The sequence below is a fragment of the Strongylocentrotus purpuratus genome, unplaced genomic scaffold (assembly GCF_000002235.5).
Source record: "Strongylocentrotus purpuratus isolate Spur 01 unplaced genomic scaffold, Spur_5.0 spur5_contig_821, whole genome shotgun sequence".
NCBI classification, from domain to species: Eukaryota; Metazoa; Echinodermata; class Echinoidea; order Camarodonta; family Strongylocentrotidae; genus Strongylocentrotus; species Strongylocentrotus purpuratus.
Window position 1 is genome coordinate 2,271,939 of NW_022145526.1, and position 13,916 is coordinate 2,285,854.

General features: G+C 36.2%; 1 protein-coding gene across 1 annotated transcript; it reads right to left on the minus strand.

The window, feature by feature from the left end:
* Positions 1–301: 301 nt before the first annotated feature.
* Positions 302–10,315, minus strand: LOC115922536. Its single transcript, XM_030981522.1, has 5 exons — positions 10,271–10,315; positions 7,552–7,618; positions 6,145–6,390; positions 1,740–1,899; positions 302–470 (listed from the first exon to the last, which is right to left on the minus strand). The coding sequence occupies exons 1-5, from the start codon at positions 10,298–10,300 to the stop codon at positions 317–319; spliced, it is 657 nt and encodes a 218-aa protein (XP_030837382.1). The 5' UTR covers positions 10,301–10,315; the 3' UTR covers positions 302–316.
* Positions 10,316–13,916: the final 3,601 nt, after the last annotated feature.

A 13,916-nucleotide genomic window follows, 5' to 3' on the forward strand; every position in this document is an offset into this window, starting at 1 on the left:
AACGAACCGATATGATAAATCAATTTATAACTATGCATACAGGGACAGCCGGTATGACCAGCTGTGAACGGTTGCATGTTGATTCAGTACAGATATTAATCTACATTTGCCACTCTCCATCCAGGTGTTAAATGGGTACCGGTAGAAAGGAATTCCTTGAATGCTGTGAGCGCCGAAATCGGCTGCCTAGCAGAGCTGGGGTAATAGTTGGAGCGCTTTGAGCACCATGCATGGTGGATGCGCTATATAAATATCCAATATTATTATTATTACAGGAACTAGCTGGCTATCGTTCGCAATTACACATTATGTAGAACTACCAACCGAAAAATATCTCGTTAAATGACGTACCTTGTGGATTTCTTGTAAAAGCTGTCACATTGGCGAGATTTGTATCGACGATGGCCGTTGATTCACTACCATCCACCTTCATTCTCACGATCCGATCGCCCTCAGCAAAATACAGAAATCTGGAAAGAGAAAATTCGAAATCATACTAACACCCATTAAAACCTTAAATGTTGTTCAGTGTAAAAATATTATTGGATAACGAAAATCTACATGAGGGCAATGTTATGTTTCCAACCAACGCGATAACAACAATATGACAAACGTGGGCTATTTATGCTCAATTCATAGGAACAAGATAATCATAATTACATGCGAAAAGCATTACTCAAATTGTGCACAAGATTGCCTTAAGTTGGTTGGACACAAAATAAGTAAGGCATTTTTGTATTAGTAGTAGAAGTAGTAGTCACTATATTAGTAGTAGTTGTAGTGGTACGAGTAGTAGTTGTAGTAGTAGTAGTAGTAGTAGTAGTAAAAGAATTATGTAGTATTATCAGTGGTAGCAGTAGTAGTATGAGTAGGAGTAGTAGTAGTATAAATCTGATTAGTTGAAGTAGCAGTAGGAGTAGTAGAAGTAATATTAGTTGTTGTTGTAATAGTAGTTGTATTAGTAGTAGTAGTAGTAGTAGTAGTAGTAGTAGTAGTAGTAGTAGTAGTAATAATAGTAGTAGTAGTAGTAGTAGTAATAGTAGTAGTAGAAGTAGTTGTAGTACGAGTAGTAGTAGTAGTAGTAGTAGTAGTAGTAGTAGTAGTAGTAGTAGTAGTATAAATCGTATTAGTTGAAGTAGTAGTAGGAGTAGTAGCAGCAGTAGGATATCAGTAGTATGAGGAGAACTAGTACGAGGGGCGTTCAAAAGGTTCATAGCTCGACGACTATAAAGCGCTTTGGACGGGGAAGTAATTATGTTTTATTTTCCCGATTACAGGTGACGAGATTTAAGTTCAGCAGCAGCCCACCTAGGTATTAGAGCAACCGTTCAAACTGGAGTACCTGGGACTTTAACAAAAAAAGGACTATGTTAATGGAAGTTGTTCAGGAACTTTCAGTGATCTATTTCATGGTGCTCAAGCTGTGAAGTAAGCAAGAACATTTTGGCATTATGTTGCCACCAACTCCTCATAGATACCCTTCAGCTTCATCTGAGCACCATGAAATGACTGCACGTTGCTGAACAACATATATCGACATAGTCATTATTTCAAAGTCCCAGGTACTCCACTTTGAATGGCTACTCTTATACCTAGGCTGGACGTTACTGAACATAATATATCGCGTCATCTATAACGGAAAACATGAAATTTTGATCAGACATAATTACGACACTGAATACCTGACCCTTCGAAGTCGGCCTATGAACTTATTGAACGCCCTTTGCCTTATCATTTACCCGTTTGAGCCATCTACGCTGAGTCCATAGATTTGTGCCGCCAAGGTAGCCAGTCTTATCTTGCCGGTTCCGTCGACTCGGATAGAATTCAGTAGACCGGAAACCTCCCCGAACCAGTAGATCCTCCGATCTACTTCATTGAAGGCGATACAAAAAGGCTCTGAAGAAAAAACAAACAAACAAAAACATAAGGTTTGATATTATTATAATAAAAGATAGTCAATTCTTCGGTAATGTTCGGGAAAGTGTTTCGAAAAAACAGTTATAAAGCAGTCAAGATCATAATCGTTGAAGGCGATTCAAAAGGCTCTGAACCTCCCCGAACCAGTAGATCCTCCGATCAACTTCATTGAAGACGATACAAAAAGGCTCTGAAGAAAAATCAAACAAACAAAAACATATGGGTTGGTATTACTATAATTAACGATAGTCATTTTCTTTCGGTAATGTTCGGAGAAAATGTTTCGAAAAAACAGTTATAAAGCAGTCAAGATCATAATTGAAGGCTCGAATAAACAAGCAAATATAAGGGGGTGATGATATCATAACAGTTATGATATTTATTTCTTCAATAACGTTCAATAACGTTCGGAGAAAGTGTTTCGAAGAAAAACATTGACAAAGCAGTAAAGATCACACTCCTTAAAGGCGGTACAAAAAAAAAAGCCGTGAAAAGAAAGAAAGAAAGAAAGAACACAACACAACCAAAACATAAAGGTTCATATTATGATAATAGTAATGGCAGATATTTCTTCGATAATGTACGGAGAAAGTATTTCGAAAAAATAAATCCAAAACAATATACATTGTATATCATGCATAAAACGATATAAAACGGCTCTGAATAAACAAACAAACCAAACAACAAACTAACAAGGAACAAAAACTACTTTTAAAATCTATTTTTGTATATTTATCTATATCTTATCTTATTTATACAGGGTAGCGTTGTGAGTAACACAACTGCTTTCAAAATACTAAATGACATTTTTCTGAGTGTAAACTTTTTTTTTTTACTCACACGGTATACATTACATATACATTAATTCAAATGGCAACGAATACACACATGCACATAGAGTTGCTTTGGTCTTGGACCTCATCAGAGTAAATCGCAAGAATGAACAAAGAGTCGTCATTGAATATCTCTCTCTCTCTCTCTCTCTCTATGTATATATCTTTCTAGTTTTTAAAACAAGGACCTTAACGACGGAGTCAAATACCCAACAATATGGTAATAAAGTACAAGTTACACAGCCTTCAAGAAAGTTCATTGTCGTTTGTATCTGTGTGCCATCATCTATGCATGTATAAGAATAATATTCAGTTATTCACAAGTCATGCATTGCTATTTATACTGGTATGTTCGTGTTTACTCTCATAGTCCGAGGGGGTGGGGGTCAAAGAGTCAATAAAATTCTAAATTCTAAAAATCCATAAAATGTTCTCTAATGCCAGTACAATAAAAACATGTTACGAAACTGCTGGTAGGTAGTTAAACATAGTAGATGGTTGGTGGTTTTAAACTTCAAGTATCCTTCCATTTTGCGGTGGTCTATCCAAGAAACCACAAAACCTTTTTGTTTTTGTTTTTGAATTAAAGATGGTCGTTTGCCAAACGACCATCTTTAATTTTAAAAACGAGGATAATAAAGAGTTGAAATAAACGAGCAAAGTGGTAAGAAAAGTCAAGGGTTTAAACTCGGTGGAAATTATCGGAAATAACGCCCTGTACTATAAATGACCATTTTCAGACATTTTAGCGTTGGGTTGTACGGTACTCGCCAGAAGCCCTTAAAGACCGTCACCACTACTGGGCCAGAAGGGATTAGACCACACAGAGAGCCATCGAGGTCACTGTGACAGGTGGCTATCTCATTAACTCAGCTCTCATTTAACATAAGAAAAAGAGGATCATGGGGGACCAACAGGCACCGATTGGGGAAGTTTCTATATAGAGGGAGCAAGTAGCTACAAGTATGGCAGTGTGCCTTTAAGTGCCAGACGCTCTTAATCAGTTCAAAAATCGAATTTAACAATTGTGTCGGACAATGAAGGCTGCAAGAAACGTTTATTTGAATCAAACATCATGTTAAAGGCCTGATAATACCTGGAAATTCATCATGCCGAACGGTATCAAAAAACCGAAAAACTCTCTTCTGAAGAACTAATTAGAACATGCAAGCCCGAACAATGATAATATATTGAATTAATATAATTTATTCATACCCATGATCAAAATTACCCAAACGTAAGCAAACTAATAAAGAAAACAAAAAACCTATGGCAAATTAGAACAAAGGGACAGAACTGATCCTTGGTGACCGCCAAAGCTCAATCTTGAAACAATTGCTGACAAGGGCTGCCATTAAACCACAACCTTTATCATATTCTTAAAAGTTAAATGAAACACATTATTTCCTCTTCCTCTTCTGTTTCTCATACATATAATAACCAAAGCCAATAATCCACTAATAACAAAAACTAATGAGTGAGCCAAAGCTCGATCTTGAAACAATTGCTAACAAGAGCCGCCACTAAACCATAACCCTTTATCATCCAAAGCCAATGACACACATAATTTCCTCTTCCTTTACTGTTTCTTATAATTATAATGTCGTGTCAAGTCTTCTCTTTTTACCACTCCAACGTACTCAAGACACGCTATGAAAAGCTCTTTGTTAAACTATTTTATGTTTTTAAGTGGTACAGATTAGTCATCTCAAACAATACAGACTACCAGCACCCTTCCACTGAACACGTAATCCCGCTTAATCCTAAGAAGAAAAGAGGACAAAGAGGACAATAAAGGTCGTAAATCAACTGTTAATCCATAGATCAGCCTGATAATAATGGTCCTCATTTGAATGCAAATGTGTGACCACTTACTTGGGTATAGGTACTACAGCCATGTAAAACCATGAAACGCTCACTTCACCTGATGATTATGAATCAAAGGCGCTGGGGAAGTTCAATCTACGCCTATTGTGCATTGTATCTAGCGTTGTGTGAATTTATATTTTGTCCTGCTATATATACATGTATGTTCATGTATAATATACCAAGGATTATTAGATGAAAATTGAATAAATTGATAAATTAGTCAATTAATAAGCTTTTAGATCAATTGAGCAGACATAGTTAATTCAAAAGTTTTTAGATGTATTAAGGCTTTAAGCAGATTTTTTTCCTCAAGTTTTAACTTTTTAGTGAAAAATAATTGGATGTGTCTTTTCTACAAAGAGAAATGTATTACAGTGGACTTTCACTACGGAATCAATTCCCTAAAGATATTTCCGCTCATCACTTAATTCTTTTAAGTAAAAGTTTTTTAAATATTTGATTAAGTCATAGTATTTCTCACTACGGTGTCTTTCTTCTCCTATTATTCATTCCGATTCCCCTTGATACATGTTGTATTTATTGGTACCACCACCCCACCATCAAGTGTTTATTGTATGATACCAAAAAAAAAGCATGATATTAATATTGTACTTATAAGCAGGGGATAATTAAACCTATATGGTTTGTGTCCCCCCCCCCCCCCTTGCAGAGTCAACTTTTGCTTTAATGATTTTATATTTGATTGTAATAGTATTTTACTTTTTATGAATCTGTGGAAATAAATGGAATTGAAGTAATGGATTGAAGGAACTGTGCATTGTACATGTATGTATAGTTAATACTGATCGATTTCTTTCGTCTTTTGTTCATGAAGAGGAACATATATCTATTAATTCACTTTCACGATCCTGCATTGGAAATTTGTTAATGTTTAGTTAGTTTATTGAACTTTCAATGAAATATAATGCGTCTTTATATGAACAACAGATGAAATAATCGAAACAATGTGTACCCGCGCTATCTTCTTGTCAGGATTATCTAAAACGTATTCTAATCTGTTTCCCCTCTCTTGTATTGTATGTACTTTGTATCATTGTGTATTGTCCTAATCTCTTATTTTTTAATCTATAATTCCATACCGACTCCATCTACACCAACTATGTAAGAAGGCTTTGTGTCGATCGATGTAAAACAGCGGTTTAATAATTTGGGGTGAATTTTGACAATTATCTTGATTTTTCACATGCATTTCGGTGATATTGTTTTGCTGAGACATGGTAACGTAACGTTGCATCAAAATTGAAGAAACAACCACTCATTAAGCGGACACAGGCACTCACGCACATCCACCCATGCACCCACGCACACTCACATTAATGCTCGAGTGATGCATACATAGTATAATGGCATCCATGCGGAAGCTGGAGTTACCCTAATGGAGAGGCAAGAGTGACAACTTGCCAAATATGCGTGCTAAAAACACAGGACTCCACTATTACTATCATCATCATTCAGTTACACCCACACACTCACCCACATATTCTGCAATATTAGTACTTACTGACGCCCGGAACGATGGTGACCGTAGAGGGCTCGCCGTCCAAAATATCGCCGCCGATCTTATGTGGGTCCCTCTGTCCCCATATCACCATGTTTGTCATAGGGTCATAGGTCATGACCCCGGGTCGCCGGATGTGTTCGAAGAGAGCCCGTGTGTAGAACTGATTGGTCAGGAGTTCGCCAGGTCGTATGTCGCTGTAGTAGATACCATAATTGATCTGGTCCACGAAGAATATCTTGTCCACAGCTGGAAAGAGAAGATATATTTAGAATTCATTAAAAAAAATCCCTCTTTCTATATCATTCTCTCCATAGAAACTCTTACTTCAAGAGACAATAATTGAATTTGAAAATAAATTCTACTCAATCGTCTTTGTTGTTATAAATACAACTATGTAATTAATGGAATGTGTATGATATATAACAATACATTTACAAATGAGTAAATAAAATGTATGCATGTATAGATGAGCTACTTAAATATATTCATCATGAACGCAGGTCAAGACTATCAAGCTTTATGATATCGAGTGTCCCACACCAGCCTCATCACATCACCTAGCTTTTGTGATTGTATTTTTTAAATGCATTTTATTAGATGATAATAATAATAATAATTATAGGTATTTCTATAGCGCCGTCTATCTAAAAATTCTATTCAGAGGCGCATTATTTATTACCCCGGCTTTAGCCTAGCTGCCATTACAGTACTCGGGTATTTCAAGGAATTAATTCCTGCCAGGTAAATGAAGATTAAAGAGAAGGTTGAGTTCTGGAAAGAGGTGAAGAATAATTTGTGAGCGTAATAATTATTATTATGCAAGTGTGGAAGATCATCAGATAAGACATGTTCCCTGAAAAACATGGCTCTTCAAATGCCTTTATATTCGAAATATGTCAGTAACATCGTAAAACTCGGGGGGGGGGTAGGATTTTTACGCCACGTGTTCGTGTAGTCCCATATACATCTTTCTGTGTACAGTGTTTGTAACTTTACCAAGACTTGGCCAAATTTCTTATCATTTTGATGATTCTAGAACCTTGGAATACACACAAATTCTTATATGCTAGATTATCAACCTTTTTAGTCAATTCCACACCATTTCTTCCACAATGCAATCGCATGACCAGAACTCAACTTCATCTTTAATGCCTTGCCAAAAGACATTATGCCGTGTCCGGGATCTAACCTCGACCTTTGAGTTTCAAGTCAAGTGCTTAAACCACTCGCTTACGACAATTCCATTCATTCGGTTATTATTTATTTACTTTTATTTATTTATTTATTCACCTATTGATTAAATCTCTTTGTTGTCTATTGAATTTATTGATAGACTATGTTAACTTGATGATTATACGAATTTTGTTTTGTCATAGTGCTCACTCTAATATGTTGTTCAGTACTTACCATAAGCGGAACAAAAGCAGAGAAAGACTAAAAAGACCAATGTCGCCATTTTGGTGTCACCTTTTATCTGAAAGTCAAAATAAATAACAATATTAAAGGCTAATGATATTTACATATATAATGATAGTATTAGTATCAATAACATTAATGATAATAACAATAACAATACTAATAATAACAGCAATAAAAGTAACAATTACAATGATGACGATAATATAGTAATTAAAATACAAATAATAATTATAATAATGTTATAAATAAAAATGATTACAAGGATGATGAGATGATAATTATAAAAATAATGTTAATAATAATAATATCTTACATAGAAGAACATGTACGAAGCGAAAATGAAAGCTATAACATAAATTTTAATTTTAAATGCGCGCACATAATATAATATATCTTATACATACAGTGATAATAGGAGGTATTACGTCACGATGAGAGCCCTGACACTTTCATGTCTGTCTTGCCCTATTGACGGGAAATTAAGCCAACCCTTGTAATACGTCCACTTGTTTGAATAACAGAAAATTACAGAAACAGTATGGCGACAGTTTGAAATAAACCGGACAAATGAAGAAAGAGTTATAAAAGTTTTGAAAATATAAGATAACTAAATCTATATATATGCGAAGCTTTATCAAATGAACAACGTGTACACTCTCCAGGAGTCCAGCATGCATGCAAGCGCGTAGCCAGGATTTCATTTTAGGGGGGGCGGTAGTGAGCACGCGAAGCGTGCGAATCACTTAAAGAGCGCGCGAAGCGCGCTCCCTAGGGGGGTGGGTGCAGGGAGGGGGGAGTTTCCCCTTTGAAAGAAGACGATTCGTTGAACCTTTCTCGACTCATAATCCTTGTCTGAATTCAGTCCCTCCCCTCTCTCGCGCGAAGCTTTGACGTTTCATTAAATTATTAGAGAAAGAAGACGATTCGTTGTACCTCTTTCGACTCTTAATCCTTATCTGTATTCAGTCCCTCCCCTCTCTCACGCGAAGCTTTGACGTTTCATTAAATTATTAGAGAAAGAAGACGATTCGTTGTACCTTTCTCGACTCTTAATCCTTGTCTGAATTCTGTTCCCCCCCCCCCCCTCTCACGCGAAGCTTTGACGTTTCATTAAATTATTAGAGAAAGAAGACCATTCGTTGTACCTTTCCCGACTCAAATTTCTTAATTTGAACTCAGTTTCCCCCTTCCCGCGCGAAGCGCGGAAGCTTTGACGATTCATTGTACCGTTCTCGACTCCTTTTCCCTTTTTCTTCCTACGTCCTCTTTCTTTTTTTTCCTTCTCTTTCTCTCTCTTTTTTTTTTGGCCGGCGTTTTGGGGGGGCGACCGCCCCCACCGCCCCCCCTGGCTACGCGCCTGCATGCATGCCATGTACAAAACATCCTTGTTTTCACGAAGTGACGGTAGTGAGGAAAATCGTCAAGCAAAGTGAATGCAATTTTTTTTCACTACCGTCACTTCGTGAAAACAGCGACGATTAAAGTATGAGTAATTTCTGTTATTCTCCAAATTGCCTTCTCTCGTTGGGCACTACTTGTAATATATTATGAATAGCATATTATTATCGGTCATGTAGAAGAAAAGAATGTATACATTTTGAAAATTAATATTTTAGTTATGTTGAGAGCTGAAACAAATGCGGAAGTTGTCTTGCACGACGTCACAGTGACATTGCTGATTCAGCCAATTTGAACTTTGAAGTACATGTACCGCGTATACATATTATGTACAGTATCACTACAACTTTGGAAAATCCGAAATTTGTTATTAAATTTTTTGTCCGATTTCATTCAAACTTTTACCAGCCTTCTTCTCTGATATTTATATTCTGCTTTGTGTTGCATTTTACAATCTGGCTAGTGGAATAAATGTTAAGGATTTTGTTGCGTCAACAATTATTTCATACATGTACATCCAAAAAACTAATTTCTTCATCTGAAAGTGAAACGGGAAGAGGGTCGTCACTTTCTTTGCTATTTATTTCAACTCCGATAAATCACTTTTAAACAACTAGATGTAGTGGTAACTGCAACGAATAAAATTTAGAGTAGGTTTGGGCCGTTGGGGTGTATATATTTCAATTTCAATTTCAATTTATTGTCCAATAATATTGGAAATTTGTTTTGCTCACATTTTACAAACGACCTCCAGTTTAATTTAAACAGCTTGCTTTACGGCGTCTTTTGGAGGAATCCTACCAAGTAAAAAGTATCAAAATAAGTTTACATATGCTTTGACATATAAATCCTTCAGAATATTGCTATACAGAAGTTTTCTTACCTTATTTATAAATTAGTTATTTTAAGTTCTCGTGTGAACGGGATGGCCCGGAAAGTTTACAAAAAATAACATTACCGAAATTAAGAAGAACCTTAAATTCAGGTAGCATTTTGATTGTATTTGCGGATAGAGAAAGGAACGAAGGTATTTAGAAAACGTTGAGTGCGACAGTTCATTGAAGTCGTACCACATGCAGAACGCATAAAAACACACCATGGAAAAAGAGCGGATGATTTCGATTTTCATAATTTGTTTTACTGCTAGAAAAGTAGAATGATAGAATCATTTTGGATTCGCATGCTTCATTCAGATTTTGACAGTGTATTAATTAAGTGACAAACACGTAACATCTGAAACACAGATATTAAAGAAATAAGATGAACCATATGGAAGGCCGAGAAATATTTTCTTCTAAAGGCAGCTTACCATGCTTACACAGTTACACACAAAGAACATGGACCACTCAAAGTGAACGCACAGCTATAGTCAGTTTGGAGTTTGCAATTTTATCTGTGCAAGTGACAATTAAATCCGTAACATGTCAAACCAATAAACGAGAGGGTAATAAGATGAAGCAAAAACTTACATTGAGTAAACAACAAATGACAGTAATATAATTATAAATCCACTTAACGCACGTGTTTCCTTCCAGTCGGTTATGTCCACACACACAAAAATATCCTTGAAAGCCACACCAAGAAGTAACTTCTTGCCGAAACAAATGACAGCTAGTGAACGCTGAGCTTGTCTTTACTCTCCCTTATCTATACACCAACTACTCGCTGTGAAATCGATAAAACGATAGGGGTGTTATGTAATCGGGTTTTGTTCGGGCCGCATATGGCTGGAGTAATGAGTCATGATTTTTAAGGGGGCTGATCGAGCGAATAAGAATTAATTGCGATATTTTCCTAAGCTCCACACAATAACACAACTTGGGAAAATCTTAATCTGCTATTAGAATAAACCGGATTTCGCAGTATATATATTTTCTAGATTTACCAATGGTAAAAGAGTCTGAATAATAATAATATTTAATTTTTATATAGCGCTTAATACAAATGTCTCTAAGCGCTTTACAAATATATTATTATATTCCAGCCGGGCGTTACTTGACGCTCATAAGCTGTTTGACCAACAATAACATAGTTACTACAGCCCCACAATTATTATTTTTTAAGGGGGGGGGGGGACATGAATATATCGTCATCACTTGATCATGAAGGTCCATGATTTGATAGACCTAACACAGTATCAATTGTTATCATTGTTGTTAGCAGGGTATGTGAGTTAACTCACATATCCCTGTTGTTAGTATTAATTTTGCTCCGCAGAACAACATTGGCTTGACCAAGCATTACATTCCCTGTAGACAGCTACGTACTCAAAAGTGGGGGAGCGAACCTTCGCTCATGCTGGGCCGTTATTTTGGAATACTCTCCCTCAATGGATTAAAAATAGCAGTTCTGGTGAAGTGTTAAAAAAAGGCCTTTCATGTCCGTACCTCTCCTATTGTACTATTTGTCTATTCATCATGTATTTCATCTTTTGCACAACGGTTGCGCCTTGAGCATTTGATTGTCAAGTCGGTTTGGCGCCTTACAAATCTGATGTATTATCATTATCATCATTTTTGTTGGGGTAAGGGGCAACAGCCTTAAGCGGACCCCCCCCCCACTCCTTCCAGTATAGGCTACGCCATTGATTATCACTGCGGCTTCCATATATAGCTACATGTATGAGTGTGCGAACTTTAACTATGCCATCCTCCTGTATGATAATCTCGTCCGCTTATGTAATACAATTTTTGTTTATCATTTCAACTTATCTAGTGACCGAGTTCATGCAAGAGAGTGCAATGAAAAGTCATAATGTTAACTGCGGTCCAATCTTCTTTTAACCATAAAATACTGGTACATGTTTACGAACAGCGGATGAAGGCTACATACCAGGCTTTCCCTGTATAATAAAAGTAATAATAGTAATAATAAAATAATAATAATGGTGCTAATAAATCGCTCTCCACTGAAGTATCTAAGCGCTATAAAAACAAAATACGATGATAGACAATGACATATTCAACAAAACAAGACTTTACAAATTAACCCTGCAAATTACAATGTACCCTTTTCCGTATCCCTGTTTTATCTAACTGTAATAAAAGTCATGATCATTAATTGTTCGCCAAGAGGTAGTCAAAATATGGGTCATAATAGTTTGTGGATATTTACATGTAGGTTTCTTAATGAACAACTTCATTGAATATTTCAATAGATTATCATTTCAAACGGCGTTGGTAGAATTATTGTTTATTTGTCTCTCACATTATTTTGCCCTCTGTTTCCAAGAAGTTACCAACTGGTAACTTCTTGCTCTTTCTCTATTCTCTTTCTCTCTCTCTCTCTCTCTCTCCCTCGCTCTCTCTCTCTCTCTCTCTCTCTCTGTTTGTCTGTCATCCAAATAAACAGTTTTCACGTGTTATGGCTCGTTCATATACGAAACGGTAAGCGGCGGCTTATTTGTTTCTTTGTTTGTGTCTTATTTTTCGTTTTAAACTTATCAATGAAAAGTTACTGCACGCAAAACGGTCATCATAAGCGTGTATTCGCCAAGCTCTATGTTATGAGAAGCAGTTCATCGTAAATAGGAAACCGCCGCATTTTACTTCGACTGTATAAACTGTTGTTCTCCCCTGTATTTCTTCGATTTGGTTACATAATCATGTCCTTGGCCCGAACCTCAAAGACCCCCAAAGAATCGAATGTAATTAAATAAATTCAGTGAATGCAGTTGGCTGTTTTCTCGGATCCGAGCATCGTATTCGTAAGGTATGTGTCACTGAAGGCATGTTTTCATGTTTTATTTAATATAACGACTTTCAAAAAGCACATTGAACGGCTGGGGGGGGGGGGGGTGTTGGTGGGGGGGGGGGGGGGGGGTTGGTGGAGGAGGGCAGGTGTAGACGTTGTAAATGTAATACAAGCTTGTCTTTTCAATCAAGCTTGTTTATAGCGCTTTCCGTTTATGCGAGCCAAGTCGAATTGATCATTTATTTATTTATTCATTTGTTATGTATTTAATTACACTTCTTGACTAGTAATCAGTGACTGAATTTTCACAAATCCATACAAAAACAAATAAACAATACTAGAATTAATAGGATTATTGCACAGAGTTATAATACAAAACAACTCAGTCTGGTATATAATCAAGTTATGTAGAGAAGAAATTGATAAATGAGTAGTAAATAGAGCAAGACATTTTTTATCACTCTTGTTAGTATTTTTCATCTTCTTGTAGGTACTATACAGGCTAGGTTCATAATCACTCGGCTGTTTTTTTATTATATTGTTAGAGCTAGAGAGACGAGCATTACTTCGTCACAATGATTTATTCAACTTTAACAGTTCAAACTACTTTTTATTATGTAATCGTTGGTTGAGAAAATATCACAGTTAAATAGGAATTCTAAATAGTACGCCCCCAAACAAAATTAGAAATTCTAATAACAAATAATAATAAAATTGTAATGATTGGTAATTGAATTATCGAATTCCATATCATCTTTTCGAGCAAACGTGTGAATTGAAAAGACACCTACAATCTACATTCGATTAATTTACATTTAATACATTTTCCATTAACCCAATACAGTACCTCACATAGCGTATACTACAGGTAGTACGGTATGTAGAAGAAAAAAAAGGTAAGAAGTTACCCTGATCTCCCTGATGGCCCATTAACGACCCCCAGTGTTATATACTCTGGCTCCTAATCATTAGGAGCCAGAGCATATATAACACTGAGTTTCTAGGGGGGGGGGGGGTATATTTATTCAGATGGTCATATCTCAGCCAATACTTAACATATTCAATTGATTTTCGACATTTTTCATGTTCTTTCGGAATATGAAGAAAAAAATTGAGAATTCTAAAAATAGATTTTTATGACGTCACAACTTCGGTATTCTATAGCTGAGCTACTATGCTAAGGCACTCAAGCATTCAAGGGATTGTTCCGACTATGTGTGTGGGTGAAGGTTGAGAATAATTGGTTTTGTGTTGCCGCTTGG

Excerpts from the sequence above, each read along its gene's own strand:
- LOC115922536 (XM_030981522.1), bottom strand. The coding sequence starts at position 10,300 with ATGTTCTTTGTGTGTAACTGTGTAAGCATG. Across the intron at positions 6,391-7,551 it reads CTGCTTTTGTTCCGCTTATG|CTGTGGACAAGATATTCTTC; the intron begins GTAAGTACTGAA and ends TTCTCTTTCCAG. Across the intron at positions 1,900-6,144 it reads CACCATCGTTCCGGGCGTCA|AGCCTTTTTGTATCGCCTTC; the intron begins GTAAGTACTAAT and ends TTTTTTCTTCAG.